This window comes from Bos grunniens, chromosome X (assembly GCF_055505025.1).
Source record: "Bos grunniens cultivar Pamir isolate PY7600 chromosome X, Bosgru_T2T1.0, whole genome shotgun sequence".
Lineage (NCBI taxonomy): Eukaryota > Metazoa > Chordata > Mammalia > Artiodactyla > Bovidae > Bos > Bos grunniens.
In genome coordinates, this window is record NC_141194.1 from 92836415 (window position 1) to 92854650 (window position 18236).

At 43.2% G+C, this 18236-nt stretch overlaps 1 protein-coding gene across 2 annotated transcripts; it reads right to left on the reverse strand.

The window, feature by feature from the left end:
- Positions 1-2135: 2135 nt before the first annotated feature.
- On the reverse strand, positions 2136-12596 carry LOC147340918 (uncharacterized). Of its 2 annotated transcripts, none has more exons than XR_015158437.1 (3): positions 12158-12491; positions 10434-10608; positions 2136-2366 (listed from the first exon to the last, which is right to left on the reverse strand). XR_015158437.1 is itself a non-coding variant. In XM_086386582.1 (3 exons), the coding sequence occupies exons 1-3, from the start codon at positions 11985-11987 to the stop codon at positions 2354-2356; spliced, it is 579 nt and encodes a 192-aa protein (XP_086242708.1). In that variant the 5' UTR covers positions 11988-12596; the 3' UTR covers positions 2136-2353. The 2 variants fall into 2 exon arrangements, 1 of the variants encoding a protein (XP_086242708.1); XM_086386582.1 differs by having other exon boundaries at positions 11597-12596.
- Positions 12597-18236: the final 5640 nt, after the last annotated feature.

Genomic DNA, 18236 nt, shown 5'->3' on the forward strand with positions numbered 1-18236 from the left:
TGTGCATTTTAACTTCTTAGGGATAATAGTTAACACTATGAAAATTAAATTAAAATGGTAAGACTAAGAGCAAACACTTACATGACACTTAAGTGCCATGTGCTCTTCTGAGTGCTTTATATGTATTAACTCATTCAATGAAATTAAATACTGAGTGGGGGAGACAAAGCCCTGTGCCACTCCATAAGGAATACTGCATGTTACTATGTGGTAATGCACTTTTAAAATGTTAACACCGATGACAGAAAAGAGGATGGCATTGCATTAACTTTATTTTAGTGCTCATTTATGGAGCACCTACTAAAAAGAAAACACAGTAGTATTGATAGGTGCTTTGGGAGAGACAGAGAGAAATAAATCCCTTTAAGATCCCAATCATTCAGAAGCTCATATCCTACAGTTTGGGAGATGGAAGCAGACACAAATATGTAAAAATGTGAAAATATATTAGGATATGAGACATGCTACCATAGAATATGAAAGAGGCAGAGGGGGTGGTACCAATGAGACCTAGAGAGCACCTACACTGCCTTACCAAAACATGCCTAAAGGAAATCCTCTACCGTCAACCCCCTGGCCTTTCTCCTTCTCTGATCCTGTATTCTGGTCAATTGCAACTTCATCCCCCCCCCACCCCCATTAAATAGCTTCCATTTCTTAGGCCCATTTTCTTTCTTCTGTCTTTTTGGTGGGGGAAGGTCAGGAAACATTTCAGACCTACATAATGGTATAAAGAATACTACATCCGTGTACCCATCACCGAACTTCAGAAATTTTACACTACAGATACAGTTGAAGCCCGGTACGTACCTGTGTCCTCCAGAAAGATATGCCCAAGTCCAGGTCCCTGGTACCTGTGAATGTGACCTTATTTGGAAATAGGGTCTTTGTAGTTGTAATTACATCAGGATCTAATTTAATAGAGTCACCCTGGATTTGGGATGAGCCCTAAATGGACTGGGTGGTATCCTTATGACAGAAAGAGTGAGATTTGAGATACACAGACACAGGGAAGAAGGTCTTGTGAAGACAGGAGTTATTTTGCCACAAGCCAAGAAGTGTCAGAAGCCACCACAAACTGGGGGTGGCAAGGAGGATTCTCCCCCAGAGCCCCTTGCTTTCAGACTTCTGATCTCTAGAACTAATGCGAGAATAAATTTTATGTTGTTTTAAGCCACCTACTTTGTGGTAATTTGTTACAGCAGCCCTAGGAAAGTAAGAGTAACCCTTCCCAGCTGAATTCTCCTCTCTCCCTCTCCACTATCCTAAGCAAGGTGTTTATCATCCTCATGCATGCCTTTCTACAAGTTACATATGCATGCATTCCTTCCATGCATACCTTTTACTACACAGATGTATCTATCATCAGTGATTGTTTTGCATGTTTTTAAACCTCATATTCATGATATCATAATGGTTCTATCTTCTGAACCTAGTTTGTTCCCTCATCCATTTTTTTCTTCACTGCCACCATCCAATCCCTGCCCTGCCAGGAGGTTTTTCTGTATCTCAGGGCCTTGATAATTCTAGTCTCGTCCCCATTCCTTTACTGTCAGCCTTTACTATCCCATTCAGCTTACCTGTGTATCAAATCACTCAGCAAACGGTGGTCTTACCACAGGAGAAACTCAGTCCCTCACAACACCCATCCCCTGCCCCATGCCCATCATTGCTCTTAGATGGTGATGCTGAAACTTTGAGATGCCTCAGAGTCACCTGGAGGACACGTAAAGCTCTGATAGCTGGGCCACCTTCAGAATACTGATCCAGTAAATCTGGAGTGGGGCCTGAGAGGTTGCACTTCTAACAAGTTCCCAGGTGATGCTGATGCCGCTGGTCTGTGGCAGCTCAGTAGCTCCATCTGGTCTCCAGATAAGCTTGGTCACCCCCTGGTTCTTCTCACTAAAATGAAGTAGGGGCTAGACCTCCGTCTCTCTCTTTACATAAATTGTTTGTCAATTGATATATTAATTAACCTGTGGCTGCAATAAAGGGCTTCCTGATAACTTGGTTGGTAAAGAATCCACCTGCAATGCAAGAACTTAAAAAAATGGTTTCAATGACAGTAAAGTGGACCCAAACAAAAAGATACAAGATTTGCATCAGTGTTACACATCTAAAAAATCTGCGGCTTATCCATGGCTAGCAAATTTTTATTTTTAACATGAACAAACGCAGTCAAATATATCTGACAAATGTAAGGAAAAAAGTCAGATGTCAGTGGATAAGACATTTCACATGATGAAATCTGGAACAAAACCAGTGTTGATAAAATTCCCAGTGGCTACTGAGCAGCCGAAAATCTCAAATTCGTGAGGGACGCGTCCACTGTTTCTACCTCCATCATGTCTTTCTATGCTTGACAGCTGTGGGATGAAGTAAGAGTCAATTAACAATTGTAAACCAGGGGGCAGTCCCAAGATAGCAGAGGAATAGGACGGGGAGACCACTTACTTCCCCCACAAATTCATCAAAAGATCATTTGAATGCTGAGCAACTTCCACAAAACAACTTCTGAATGCTGGCGGAGGACACCAAGCACCCAGAAAGGCAGCCCAATCTCTTCAAAAGGAGGTAGGACAAAATATAAAAGACAAAAACTGAGACAAAAGATTTAGGGACAGAGACCCATCCTTGGGAGGGAGTCAGGAAAGAGGAGAAGTCTCCACACAGTAGGAAACCCTCGCACAGGAGTGCCTGAGGGGAGTTCTGGAATCTCAGAGGGCAATATAACCAGGAGGAAAAAAAAAAAAAAAAAAACACCACAGAATACGTACCTAAGCACAACTGCCAGTGGAGAAGTGGCCCAGACACTCGGGTCCACCACCAGTGAGTTGGGGCTGGGCAGGAAGGCGCAGCCTGCATAACTAGTCCTTAGGGTAAGAACTGGGCCTGAATGCCCTGAGGACAGTCTGAGGGAGCTAATGTGAGACAGCACCCAAACCGTGGGATCGCCAGAGAGACACACAAAAAAGACCTTTCTCATGAAAGGCTCTATCGGCACCCCTGGCACGCTCACAGAACAAAGGATTGAGCAAATACCAAAGGAGAATAAGCCAGCTGCCATATAGGGTCCTCCCTCCCTGGAGGCAGAGAGGCAGGCGAGAGATAGCCAGAGCCGGAAGGCAAGGGGCTGCTGCAATCTTGGCCCCAGAGATGACATCTTCCACCAAACTGTGAGCAGGCTGACAGTTGCTAACCTCGTCTTCTTGGGATCCTAGATGGTTGACATCTGCCAGGAGTGTCACAGCCTGGGATCAGCTCCCCAGAGGAGACATACGGCACACCTGGAACTGCGCTCTTGCGGAAACTGAGTGGCGGGGCACCAGGCAGGTGAGTTAAGACGCATGGCCCACCGAGCACCCGGTCGCCTGAGCTGCTCGGACCTGGGAGGGCCACAAAACGCACAGCCTATCTGGGTCTGTGCCCTTGTGGAGCACCTGAGAATCTGAGCGGCTGAGACCTGGGAAGTGCATGAAACACAGGGCCCACTTGGCACAGTGCCCTTGCAGAGCACCCTGGAGACTGATCAGTCTAGACCCGGGAAGCACATGCTGCCTTGGACTGTGGCAAACCCAAGGTGGTCCATCCCCTGCGAGCACTCCCCACACACGCCAGCGGTGTTTGTTTGCAGTGTCCCTCCCTCTCCACAACACAACTGAACAAGTGAGCCCAAGTAAGTGGCCACCTTCACCTCCTTGTGTCAGGGCAGAAATTAGACACTGAAGAGACTTGCAGAGGAAGCCAAAATAAACAAAGAAGGGGGAACCGCTTTGGAAGTAACAGGTACAACAGATTGAAACCCTGCATTTAATACTAGAGATATTTGAGGGGCGCCTATATACCTTGAGAACAAGTACAAGCCAGAACAAGGGATGATCTGACACTGAATAGACCCCACAATGCCCAGAGAAATTCCTAGATATATTTTTACTGTTATCACTTTTTAATTTTTGTTAATTTAGTTTTTATCACTCCTTTAACTTTCATTTTTATAGCCTAGTATTACGTTTCCCAAAAAAAACCCTGTTGTTTTTTAGAAAACAAATTCCATAGTTCTTTGATTACTGTGACTGATTATGTTTGTATTTTTTATATTTTATTTTTGAGAGTCTAACCTCTCTCCCAGGTTTATAATCTTTGCTTTTTGATATTTGTTATCAATTTTGTACCTCTAAGAATCTAAACTTCAGTATCCATTTTCACTTAAAAGATCTGATTACTGGCTTGACTGCTCTCTCCCTTTCCTCCTCCAGGTCACCTCTATCGCCTTCCTCCCTCTTCTCTTCTGTATATAACTCTGTGAATCTCTCTGGGTGTTCCAGGCTGTGGAGAGCACTTAGGGATTAGATTAATGGCTAGACTGTTCTCTCCCCTTTTGACTCTCCCTTTTCCCCTCCTGGTCACCTGTATCTCCCTCCTCCCTCTTCTCTTCTCTATATAACTCTGTGAATCTCTCTGGGTGTGTCTGGCTGTGGAGAACTGTTTCATCAATAAACCTAGGGGTTTTATCGTCTATGCTGTGTGGATGGAGAAGTCTTGAGGCTACTGTAAGACAGGGACCGAAAGCCAGAGGCAGGAGGCTTAACTCCAAAACTTTAGAACATCAGAGAACGCCTGACTCCAGAGAACATTAATAGACAAGAGCTCACCCCAATGTCTCCACACCTACACTGAAACCAAGCTCCACCCAAGACCTAACAAGATCCAGTGCAAGACACACCACAGTAATTCTCCAGCAAAACAGTAACCCAACCTTGAACATTAACAGACGGGCTGCCCAAAGCCATGCTAAACCCATAGACATCCCAAAACTCACTACTGGACACTTCACTGCACTTCAGAGAGAAGACATTCAGTTCCACCCACCAGAACACAGGCACAAGCTCCCCCCAACCAGGAAACCTTGACAAGCGTTAGTCCAACCCCACCCACAGGGAAAAGACTCCACAATTAAGAGGAACCACAAACTTCCATCCTGAGAAAGGGCACCCCAAACACAGCAATCTAAACAAACTGAAAAGGCAGAGAAATATTCAGCAGGTGAGGGAACACGCTAAAAACCCACCAAATCAAACAAAAGAGGAGGAGACACCTGAAAAAGTATTCAGAATAAGGACAGTAAAGATGATCCAAAATCTTGAAAACAAAATGGAGCTACGGATAAATAGACTAGAGGCAAGAATCGAGAAAATGCAAGAAATGTTTAACTAAGGACCTAGAAGAAATAAAGCAGAATCAACCAGTAATGAATAATGCAGTAATTGAGATCAAAAGCACTCTGGAGGGAACCAACAGTAGAATAACTGAGGCAGAAGAGAGGACAGGTGAGGTGGAAGACAGAATGGTAGTAATCAATGAAGCACAGAGGAAAAAAGAAAAAAAAGAAGAATTAAAAGAAATGAGAACAACCTCAGCGACCTCTGGGACAAAGTTAAATGCCCCAACATTCGAATCATAGGTGTCCCAGAAGAAGAAGACAAAAAGAAAGTGCGTGAGAAAATACTTGAGGAGATAGTAGTCAAAAACTTCCCTAATGTGGGGAAGGAAAAAGCCACCCACGTCCAAGAAACCCAGAGCGTCCCAAACGGGATAAACCCAAGGCAAAACACCCCGAGACACAAATTAATCAAACTAACAAAGATCAAACATTAAAAGCAGCAAGAGAAAAGCAACAAAAAACACACAAGGGGATCCCCATAAGGATAACAGCTGATCTTTCAATAGAAACTCTCCAGGCCAGAAAGGGATGGCAGGACATACTTAAAGTGATGAAAGAGAAAAACTTACAACCAAGATTACTCTACCCAGCAAGGATCTCATTCAGATATTAAGGAGAAATCAAAAGCTTTACAGACAAGCAAAAGCTGAGAAAATTCAGCACCACCAAACCAGCTCTTCAACAAATACTAAAGGATCTTCTCTAGACAGAAAACACAGTAAACGTTTATAAAAATGAACCACCCCCCCCAAAAAAAATGTAAATGGCAACAGGATCATACTTATCAATAATTACCTTAACTGTAAATGGGTTAAATGCTCCAACCTAAAGACAAAGACTGGTCAACTGGATAAAAAAAACAAGACCCCTATATATGCTGTCTACAAGAGACTCACCTCAAACCTAGGGACATGTACAGACTAAAACTGAAGGGCTGGAAAAAGATATTTCATGTAAATGGGGACCAAAAGAAAGCAGGAGAGGAATTCTCATATCAGATATAATAGAATGTGAAATAAAGACCATGATAAGAGACAAAGAAGGACAGTACATAATGATCAAAGGATCAATCCAAAAAGAAGATATAACAATTATAAATATATATGCACCCAACACAGGAGCACCTCAATACGGAAGACAAATGCTAACGAGTATGAAAGGGGAAATTAAGAGTAACACAATAATAGTGGGGGACTTTAACACCCCCCCCAATTATGGATAGATCAACCAAACAAAAAATTAGCAAGGAAACACAAGTGCTAAATGATACAATGGACCAGTTAGAGCTAATTGATATCTGTAGGGCATGTCACCCAAAAACAATGGAATTCACCTTTTTCTCAAGTGTACATGGAACATTCTCCAGGATAGATCACATTCAGGGCCATAAATATAGCCTTGGCAAAATTAAAAAAAAAAAAATTGAAATCATTTGAAGCATCTTTTCTGACCACCAGGCGGTAAGATTAGATGTGAAGTACAGGAAAAAAAAAAAGAAAACTATTAAAAATGCAAATATATGGAAGCTAGACAACACGCGCTTCTGAATAACCAACAGATCATGGAAGAAATCAAAAAGGAAATGAAAATCTGCATAGAAAACAAGTGAAAATGAAAACACGACAAGCCAAGACCTATGGGATTCAGTAAAAGCAGTACTAAGAGGGAGACTCATAGCAATACAAGCCTACCTCAAGAACCTAGAGAGACATCAAATAAAGAACCTAACTTTACATCTAAAGCTAGTAGAAAAAGAAGAAATGAACCACCCCAAAGTTAGTAGAAGGAAAGACATCATAAAGCTGAGAGCAGAAATAACTGAAAAAGAAACAAAGGAGACTGTAGCAGAAATCAACAAACCTAAAAGCTGGTTCTTTGAGAAGATAAATAAAATAGACAAACCATTAGCTGTCTCACAGGAAAAACCTGGAGAAGAAACAAATCAATAAACTTAGAAAAAAAAATGGAGAAATCACAGCAGACAACACAGAAATACAAAAGGTCCTAAGAGACGACTATGAGCAGTTATATGCAAATAAAATAGACAACTTGGAAGAAATGGACAAATTCTTAGAAAAGTATAACTTTCCAAAACTGAACCAGGAAGAAATAGAAAATCTTAACAGGCCCATCACAAGCAGGGAAATTGAAGCTGTAATAAAAAACCTTCCAACAAACAAAAGCCCAGGACCAGGTGGCTTCACAGGTGAATTCTACCAAAAACTTAAAGAGCTAACACCTATCCTACTCAAACTCTTCCAGAAAATTGCAGAGGGGGGTAAAGTGCCAAACTCATTCTATGAGGCCACCATCACCTTCATACCCAAACCAGACAAAGATGCCACAAAGAAAGAAAACTACGGACACTTTCTCACTGATGAACAGAGACGCAAAAATCCTCAACAAAATTCTAGCAAACCAAATTCAACAACATATTAAAAAGATCACACATCATGACCAAGTGGGCTTTATCCCAGGGATGCAAGGATTCTTCAGTATTCACAAATCAATCAATGGGATACACCATATGAACAAACTGAATGATAAAAAACATATGGTTATCTCAACAGATGCAGAGAAAGCCTCTGACAAAATTCAGCACCCATTTATGATAAAAACTCTCCAGAAAGCAGGCATAGAAGGAACATACCTCAACATAATAAAAGCCATATACGACAAGCCACAGCAAACATTATCCTCAATGGTGAAAAATTGAAAGCATTTCCTCCAAAATCAGGAACAAGACAAGGGTGCCCACTCTCACCACTACTATTCAACATAGTTTTGGAAGTCCTAGCCACAGCAATTGGAGAAGAAAAATAAATAAAAGGAATCAGATTGGAAAAGAAGTAAAACCCTCACTGTTTGCAGATGACATGATCCTCTACATAGAAAACCCTAAGGACATCACCAGAAAGTTACTAGAGCTAATCCATGAATATAGTAAAGTTGCAGGATATGAAATTAACACACAGAAGTCCCTTGCATTCCTATACACTAACAATGAGAAAACAGAAAGAGAAACTAAGGAAACAATCCCATTCACCATTGCAATGAAAAGAATAAAATACTTAGGAAGAAATTTACCTAAAGAAACAAAAGACTTATATATGGAAAACTATAAAACACTGATGAAAGAAATCAAAGATGACACAAATAGATGGAGAAATATACCATGTTCGTGGATTGGAAGAGTCAATATAGTGAAAATGAGTACACTACCCAAAGCAATCCCTGTCAAGCTACCAACGGGATTTTTCCCAGAACTAGAACAAATAATTTCACAATTTGTATGGAAACACAAAAAACCTCAAATAGCCAAAGCAATCCTGAGAGAGAAGAATGGAACTGGAGGAATCAACCGGCTTGACTTCAGACGACAATACAAAGCTACAGTCAAGACATTATGGTACTGGCACAAAGACAGAAATATAGATCAATGGAACAAAATAGAAAGCCCAGAGATAAGCCCACACACCTATGAATACCTTATCATTGAGAAAGGGGGCAAAAATATACAATGGAGAAAAGACAACCTCTTTAACAAGTGGTGCTGGGAAAACTGGTCAACCACCTGTAAAAGAATGAAACTAGAACACTTTTTAACACCATACACAAAAATAAACTCAAAATGGATTAAAGATCTAAACCTAAGACCAGAAACTGTAAAACTCTTAGAGGAAAACATAGGCAGAACACTCTCTGACATAAATCACAGCAAGATCCTCTATGACCCTCCTCCCAGAGTAATGGAAATAAAAGCAAAAATAAGCAAATGGGACCTAATTAAACATAAAAGCTTTTGCACAACGAGGGACACTATAAGCAGGGTGAAAAGGGAGCCTTCAGAATGAGAGAAAATAATAGCAAACAAAGCAACTGACAAAGAATTAATCTCCAAAATATACAAGCAGCTCATGCAGCTCTATTCCAGAAAAATAAACAACCCAATCAAAAAATGGGCCAAAGAACTAAACAGACATCTCTCCAAAGAATCTCTCCCAGGGTGCTCTGGGACAACTCAGAGGGATCGGGTGGGGAGGGAGGTGGGAGCGGGGTCAAGATGGTGGGACACATGTACACCCATGGCTGATTCATGTTGATGTATGGCAAAAACCACCACAATACTGTAAAGTAACTGGCCTCCAATTAAAATATATAAATTAATTTTAAAAAACTGTAAATCAGTAACAGGCAACAGTGACTTTCTAAATCTAAGAAAACAGTCAGTCCTACATATGCCTGCTAAGTCAAAAGAGAAATTACCACATTTACCTCTCTCAACACAGACCTTGAGATATGTCATCAATCACTCACCCCTCATACCAACGTCCTCTCCCACTCGCCAAACACCAAAATGCCTGCTTTGTTGTTGGTGGTTTTTCTTGAGAGAGACTTATCTAATAAGTCTTTCCACCTTACAAGCCTGTGCTCTCTCCATCAATCACACTCTTAAACTCCCAGACTTTCAGTTTGCACATCCATAAAAGGAAGAGAAGAAAGACAGGAAAAAGCAAAGCAAGAAAGAGAGGAAGGGACAGGTCAGATATAAGTTGACTTAATGACCAATTCGGTGATGGACAGGGAGGCCTGGCGTGCTGCGATTCATGGGGTCGCAAAGAGTTGGAAACGAAAGAGCTACTGAACTGAACTGAATTGAATGACCAATTCAGTGGTGAACAACAATCTCACCATGACTAATTTGCTTTTCTTCTGATTGTCCCATGAACTAGAAAAACTGAACAAATAGGGATTAGTCATTAAATGTGCTCCCACTTGAAAATTTTTACTGACTACATCTTTGTCAGTAGTCACAACCTCAAAGGCATTTGCTTTCTCCCGGTTAAGACAAAAGACCATATGTCTGTAGCTCAGTGCTGAAGGCCCAGCTAGTGTACATTCCAGTCACCTTTAGTCGCTTGTTCTAGTTAACTGCATTCCAGACAAACAGTGGTCTCTGCTACCAGGTCTGAAAAATTTCCCACGTGGAGAAGCCTTACAGCTACAGCTCAAAGGACCTGTAGCTGTGAATGAAGTACATTTCAGAACATGCTGTGTTCTATGTTATCTAGCACACAAAGTATTATTAACATTAAGCTGTTTTGAAACTAGACTTTAACCAAGTTTTAATTATTATTTACTTTGGGGAGAACATTTAAAAATGTATGTCAGGAATGGTGGCTGGGTGATACTCAGAGCTGCACAAAGATACCTGGGTTCTCCGGGGCTGTCCTCTGCTGGGTCCAGGTCCTTTTCAGGTCCTTCTTCTGGCTTTTTATCGCTGTCCTCCTCCTCACCTTCAGCTTCTTGGACCTCCTCATCAGACTCTTCATACTGATAATCACTCGCTTCTTGTGTGAAGTGTAATACAGACTTTGGGACCGGAACTTCACGGAAAAAAATAACACAATTTATAATCAGTAGCCACATCCAGTACTCTACCCCCAGGGAGGAGAGAAGTAGGTGAAGAGAGAATAGCTGGGCACCTTCCTACAGGTTGATGCGACACCGTGAGGGGCCTCACATTTCTGCAGCTTCAGGGTTTTCAGGGTGAGGTCTTTCCCGTCTTTCCAGTAGATCTCACACCCTGTGCTGCTGATTATTTCTGGCCCTTTGGAGAAGAAGGGATCAGAATCATCTGGGTCTGACCATATTTGGTATGTTTCTCTCAGAACTTCGTTGAAAAAGTATTCCTTTCACTTAAAAAGAAATTCTACTGTGACACTCATTGGTTCCCGGACCCCTGAGAGTTTTTATTTTTACATCTTTCAGGTGCTCCAGTACAAGTGCATCATTTTCCCAGATCATGCTACCGAGAATCTTTAGGTTTTTAAATGCCCTCAAGCAAAACGAGGGATGCCCTTTGTTTCTCCTTCCCTTCAGGCTCTCCATCTCCTCCCAGGCTCCTTCTGGAACAGGTACTGGCCACTAACATTCACCTTCTGTGGGCTCGTGAATTGCATTGATGATGTCATCTCTTATCAAACAGAGGCTGGCAGAAGGAAGCATACTTTTTCTCAAGACCGTAAAGGTCTTTATAGAATTGGGCTTCCTCTTGTGCAAATTATGCCTGGAGGTTTTTGAGAGCTTTGACCCGCTGCTTAACCACTAGAGGCCAGTGCTGAGTGCGGCCTGCCTTTGAGCCCGATGCCCCCACAGGGTCCGCAAGGGCCTGAGGGCCTGGCCGCCATTTGCCCACCTGGGCCCTGCCAGGACCACAGGCCCCAGCCTCCCAGGACTCAGAGGCAACAGCCAGGGCGCCACCCTCCCAGAGCTCAGCCTCCACTGTAGATTCCTCTGACTTCTGGGATGCAGACCCCTGGACCCTGGGTCCCTGAGGCTTCCAGGGTGGGGCGCCCTCTGCTTGGTACTCACCCTGCGAGGCCTCGCCTCCCTCTGCCAGGTCTTCCTGCTCCTGCCGAGGCGCGGGACCCTCTCCAGGGCCGGAGGGAGGCTGGGAGCTGTGCCTGGCCATCGGGCAGGGGCCAGGGGGCCAGACCAGGACATGGTCATCGTAGGAGAAACTGTGTAGAAGGGAGTGGACCAGACCCCAGAACACAGGGCCAAACTGCTCCAAGGGGTCCCTGTGGCCTGCAACCACTGCTGCGCCTTCCTGCTCACTCTCATCATTCTCTACTGTCTCCTCCTCCTCGACCTCTTCCAACAGGTGCTCCTCCTCCTCCAGGTGCTCCTCCTCCTCCAGATCCTCCAGCTCGAAATCAGACTCCTCCTCCTCCTCTAAGGGCTCTATAGCCCACTCTTCCATTGTGGCCTGTGGCCCACCGTGCCCCCCTGCGAAGGCCTCCTGACACCCTCAGGGAGGGCAGAAGAGGGCCACGGCCTCCTCGACCCCATCCGTCCCCTCCCAAGCAGGTGCCAGGACCCCAAGGGGACTGGGGTCACAGCCCGCCCTGCCAACAGCCCTGTCCAGGCCACCTGGCATCCAGTCGTGCTCCTCTGTGGCAGACATGGCAGGAGAGACTGTGCCAGATGGTGATGGGCCTGCAGTGATGTCCACGGGGAAGATGGCAGCCGTTTAGTTGAGAGTCGCGGAGGAGACGCCGTTCACAGCGCAGACCGCAGGGTGCGGTGTGTGGGCGGCAGAGATGTCAGCTGCACAGGGAACAGGAGTCTGTGAAGTTGCTGGTGTGGGACCCGCGACAGGAATGGCAAGGGGGTGGCCCAGAGACTGGCCCACCACGAACGAGGCTGAGATGGCGGTGTACACGCAGGAAAGATCCTGAAGGGCTGGCGACAGTAGGTGGAGCTTAAAGGTCAACCGGGGACCACTTCCTCCAGCGCCAGCTCTAAGCTCATTTGCCAGGAGTCAAGGATTGGCATGATCGCCATCCAGTGAGTGGTCAAGGCCCTCAGCTTCCCTGGAGGCCTGACAGGCCGAGGTCACACTTTAAGCCCACACGAGTCCCTTCCCTTTCATTCCATTAGTGCAAAAGCAAAACTACAGTGTCGATATAGGGCGGGGCAGGGGGGTTGGCCTGGTGTACGGGAACCTGAATGTGCTGCCCAGATGCCACGCTGGGACAACTCACACCAGCAGGGATACAGTTTTTAAAAAAAGAAAGAAAAAGCAAAGGTGTATAGATCAAATATCAGCAACTGATTAAAACCTCCTGTGAGAGACAGAAAGAGAATGTGGTGGTTTTAATGTTGCTAAAGTTACTTAGTAAGAGCATACAAAGTTGATATGGATGCTGATGAGAATGGAGAGTGGAAGAAGCAGTAAAAATTGGACTGAACACTGTTTCATCAGGGCTCCCCTAATTCACTGCAAGGCTCCATGACATGAAGAGAGAGTGACTTCTTTCAAGACTGCACTAAGCACCTGCTCTGCACTAAACAGTTATACACACTCCCTCCCAAATTCATATTTTGAGTTGCTTAGCCACCTCACACCCCAGATTCGGGAAGTAGAAGGATATGTGCTCATCTCCTCCTGTGAGAGCACCAGAATTGCAACTACCTGTTGAACAACCATCGACAGGAGGATGCTGGAACCTACCAAAAAGAGACACCCCACGTCCAAAGACAAAGGAGAAGCTACAATGAGATGGTAGGAAGGGTGCAATCACGATAAAATCAAATCCCGTACCCACCCATTGGGCAACCCACAAACTGGAGAGCAATGATACTCAAGAAGTTCTCTCACTGTTGTGAAAGTTCTGAGCCCCACATCAGGCTTCCCAACCTGGGAATTTGATAAAGGGGCTGGGAATCCCCAGGGAATCTGACCTTGAAGGCCAGCGGGCTTTGATTATAGTACTTCCACAGGACTGGAGGAAAGAGAGACTCCACTCTTGGAGGGCACAAACAAAATCTCACATGCACCACGACCCAAGGGAAAAGAGCAGTGACCCCAGAGGAGACTGATGCAAAACTACCTGCTACTGTTGGAGGGTCACCTGTGGAGGCCTGAGACGGCAAGGGCTCATGGCAGGGACGGGGACACTGGCAGCAGCAGTCCTGGAAGGTCCCCCTTGATGTAAGTCCAATTGGACTTGCCATTAACCTTACCACAGAGCCCATAGATCCCAGCCCTGGGATGCCTCAGGCCAAAACACTAACAAGAAGGGAGTACAAGCCCACCCATTTGCAGACAATTGAATTAAAGATTTACTGACCAAGGCCTTGCCCACCAAAACAAGACCCAGGTTTCCCCACCCTGTCCTTCCCATCAGAAAGCTTACAGAAGCCTCTTAGCCTCATCCACCAGAGGGCATGCAGAAGAAGCAAGAAGAAAAACAATGGAGAAGATGCAAGAATTGTTTACCAGAGACCTAGAAGCACTAAAGAACAAACTGAGATGAACACAACACTAGAAGAAGTCAATAGCAGAACAACTGAGGCAGAAGAATGAATAAGGGACCTGGAGGACAGAATGGTGGAAATCACTGCTGTGAAACAGAATATAGAAAAAATGCAAAAAAAAAAAAAAAGTGTAAGAAACTTCTGGGACAACATTAAATGCACCAAAGGGGTCCCCATAAGGAGAAGAGAGAGAGAGAAAGGACTCAAGAAAATATTTGAGGAGGTAATAGCTGAAAACTTCCCTAACATGGGATAGGGAATGGTCAACCAAGTCCAGGAAGGGCAGAGAGTCCCAGGCAGGATAAACCCAAGGAGGTATATTGGTGACTGTATCCACCAATACACCTAGTAATCAAACTGACCAAAATTAAAGACAAAGATAAAATATTAAAAGCACAAGGGGAAAATGACAAATAACACACGAGGGAACCCCCGTCAGGTTATCAGCTGATTTCTCAACAGAAACTCTACAAGCCAGAAGGGAATGGCATGATATATTTAACGTGATGGAAAGGAAGAAACTCCAACCAAGAATACACCACCCTGCAAGATCCTCATTCAGATTTGACGGAGAAATCAAAAGCTTTCCACGCAAGCAAAAGTTAAGAGAATGAAAAGACCTACAGAAAATAAACCCAAAGCAATTAAGAAAATGGTAATAAGATCATATATATCGATAATTACCTTAAATGTAAATGGATAAAATGTACCAACCAAAAGACATAGACTGGCTGGGTGGATGAAAACATATGCGTGCATGCACTTCCGCTTACCCCATCACTCTGCTTAACTCCCAAATTGTATGTAATCATTTTATACTGTAGGATTAATCATGCTCCAATTATGGCTTGCAATTGTAATTACCTTTTATTTTTTGTCTGGCTATTGATTGTGAAAACTGATAAACATCTTTTACCATGGTGGGTATGTAACTATTATTCACTTAATACCATTGTGTTATGATTGGTCAACAGAAAAATAATAGAATTCTACATCACCAAAAAAAGGCAGAGGAACCAGAGATCAAATTGCCAACATCCGTGGGATCATAGGAAAAGCAAGAGAGTTCCTAAAAAACATCTACTTCTGCTTTATTGACCACACCAAAGCCTTTGGCTGTGTGGATCACAACAAACTGTGGAAACTTCTTCAAGAGATGGGAATACCAGACCACCTTACCTGCCTCCTGAGAAATCTGTGTGCAGGTCAAGAAGCAACAGTTAGAACCGGACGTGGAACAACAGACTGGTTCCAAACTGGGAAAGGAGTACGTCAAGGCTCTATACTGTCACCCTGCTCATTTAACTTCTATGCAGAGCTGTTGTTGTTGTTTAGTCACTAAGTCGTGCCTGACTCTTTTGTGACCCCATGGACTGTAGCCTGCCAGGCTCCTCTGTCCATGGGATTTTCCCAGGCAAGAATATCGGACGGGCTGCCATTTCTTTCTCCAGGGGAACTTCCCGATGCAGGGACTGAAGCCAGGTCTCTTGCATCTCCTGCACTGGCAGGCAGATTCTTTACCACTGAGCAACTGAGGGAAGCATAGTATATCATGCAAAAGGCCGGGCTGGATGAAGCACAAGCTGGAAGCAACATTACTGGGAGAAATATCAATAACCTCAGATATGCAGATGACATCACCCTTATGGTAGAAAGTGAAGAAGAACAAAAGAGCTGCTTGATGAAAGTCAAAGAGGAGAGTGAAAAAGTTGGCTTAAAACTCAACATTCAAAAAACAAAGATCATGGCATCCGGTCCCATCACTTCATGGCAAATAGATGGGGAAGCAATGGAAACAGTGATAGACTTTATTTTCCTGGGCTCCAAAATCACTGCAGAGGGTGGCTGCAGCCATGAAATTAAAAGACGCTTGCTCCTTGGAAGAAAAGCTATGACCAACCTGGACAGCATATTAAAAAGCAGACATGCCCTTGCCGACAAAGGTCTGTCTAGTCATGGCTATGGTTCTTCCAGTAATCATATATGGATGTGAGAGTTGGACCATAAACGAAGCTGAGCTCCAAAGAACTGATGCTTTTTTAAAAAATATAAATTTATTTATTTTAATTGGAGCTAATTACTTTAAAATATTGTATTGGTTTTGCCATACATCAACATGAATCTGCCACAGGGGTATGGAGAGGGAGGTGGGAGGGGGGTTCAGGGTGAGAACTGATGCTTTTGAACTGTGGTGTTGGAGAGGACTCTTGAGAGTCCCTTGGACTGCAAGGAGATCAAGCCAGGCAGTCCTAAAGGAAATCAGTCCTGAATATTCACTGGAAGGACTGATGCTGAAGCTGAAACTCCAATATGTTGGTCACCTGATGCGAAGAACTGACTCCTTGGAAAAGACCCTGATGCTGGGAAAAATTGAAGTCAGGGAGAGAAGAGGATGACAGAGGATGAGGTGGTTGGATGGCATCACCAACTCAATGGACATGGGTTTGAGCAAGGTCAGGGAGTTGGTGATGGACAGGGAAGCCTGGGGTGCTGCAGTCCATGGGGTCGCAAAGTGGACACGACTGAGCAACTGAACTGAACTGAACTGATATCACCAAAACTACCATTTAATAGAAAAACCTGTAATCACTTTTTAAAATCCAGAATTTTCTTGGATTTTTTTTTTGAAAAGAACTAAATAGACATTTCTCCAAAGAAGACATACAGATGGCTAACAAACACATGAAAAGATGCTCAACATCACTCATTATCAGAGAAATGCAAATCAAAACCACAATGAGGTACCATCTCACACCAGTCAGAATGGCTGCGATCCAAAAGTCTACAAATAATAAATGCTGGAGAGGGTGTGGAGAAAAGGGAACCCTCTTATACTGTTGGTGGTAATGCAAACTAGTACAGCCACTATGGAGAACAGTGTGGAGATTCCTTAAAAAACTAGAAATAGAACTGCCTTATGATCCAGCAACCCCACTGCTGGGCATACACACTGAGGAAACCAGAAGGGAAAGAGACACGTGTACGCCAATGTTCATCGCAGCACTGTTTATAATAGCCAGGACATGGAAGCAACCTAGATGTCCATCAGCAGATGAATGGATAAGAAAGCTGTGGTACATATACACAATGGAGTATTACTCAGCCATTAAAAAGAATACATTTGAATCAGTTCTAATGAGGTGGATGAAACTGGAGCCTATTATACAGAGTGAAGTAAGCCAGAAGGAAAAACACCAATACAGTATACTAATGCATATATATGGAATTTAGAAAGATGGTAACAATAACCCTGTGTACGAGACAGCAAAAGAGACAGTGATGTATAGATCAGTCTTATGGACTCTGTGGGAGAGGGAGAGGGTGGGAAGATTTGGGAGAATGGCATTGAAACATGTAAAATATCATGTATGAAATGAGATGCCAGTCCAGGTTTGATGCACGATACTGGATGCTTGGGGCTAGTGCACTGGGACGACCCAGAGGGATGGTATGGGGAGGGAGGAGGGAGGAGGGTTCAGGATGGGGAACACATGTATACCTGGGGTGGATTCATTTTGATATTTGGCATAATATCAAATACAATTATGTAAAGTTTAAAAATAAGATAAAATTAAAAAATAAAAATAAAAAAAAAACAAAATTGAAGTATTAGAAATACAAAAAAAAAAAAAAATATATATATATATATATATACAAATGCCCAGGCAATCTCTTTTTTTACCCAAAGCTACAGACATGTTTCTAATGAGCTACCATGTTTAAAAACAACTGGACTATACGATAATCTTTTACTTTTATCTAGTTTGTTTCACTTTTTCTATTTCATATTCAGTGCCCTCATTTCATTTACTTTATGTTTTCCAATTTTCCATCTCTCTTTCTGATATTCTTTCTCAAGCCTTTAGCAAGCATAGTAGAAAAGCTACACACACACACATATACATAGTATGTATATCTATTTTAGAAAACTTACGAGTGTTTGCCTAAAAAATTTGTTCTATTTTGATTCCATTTGTTTCACTTAGTATGAATACAATGATAGATTTCTAATTAAAAAATAGATATGCAACAAGGGTTTACTATATAGCACAGGGAACTATAGTCAATGTCTTGTATAACCTAGAAAAGAAAATAATTTGAAAAATAATATATATGTATAACTGAATCAGCTTGCTCTGCACCTAAAACACTGTAAGTCAACTAGACTTCAAGAAATACATATATATAT

Coding starts and splice junctions, on each gene's coding strand:
- LOC147340918 (XM_086386582.1), bottom strand. CDS start 11,987: ATGGAAGAGTGGGCTATAGAGCCCTTAGAGGAGGAGGAGGAGTCTGAT. Junction 10,609..11,596: donor GGGAGGCGAGGCCTCGCAGG/GTGAGTACCAAG, acceptor TTTTCCGTGAAG/TTCCGGTCCCAAAGTCTGTA.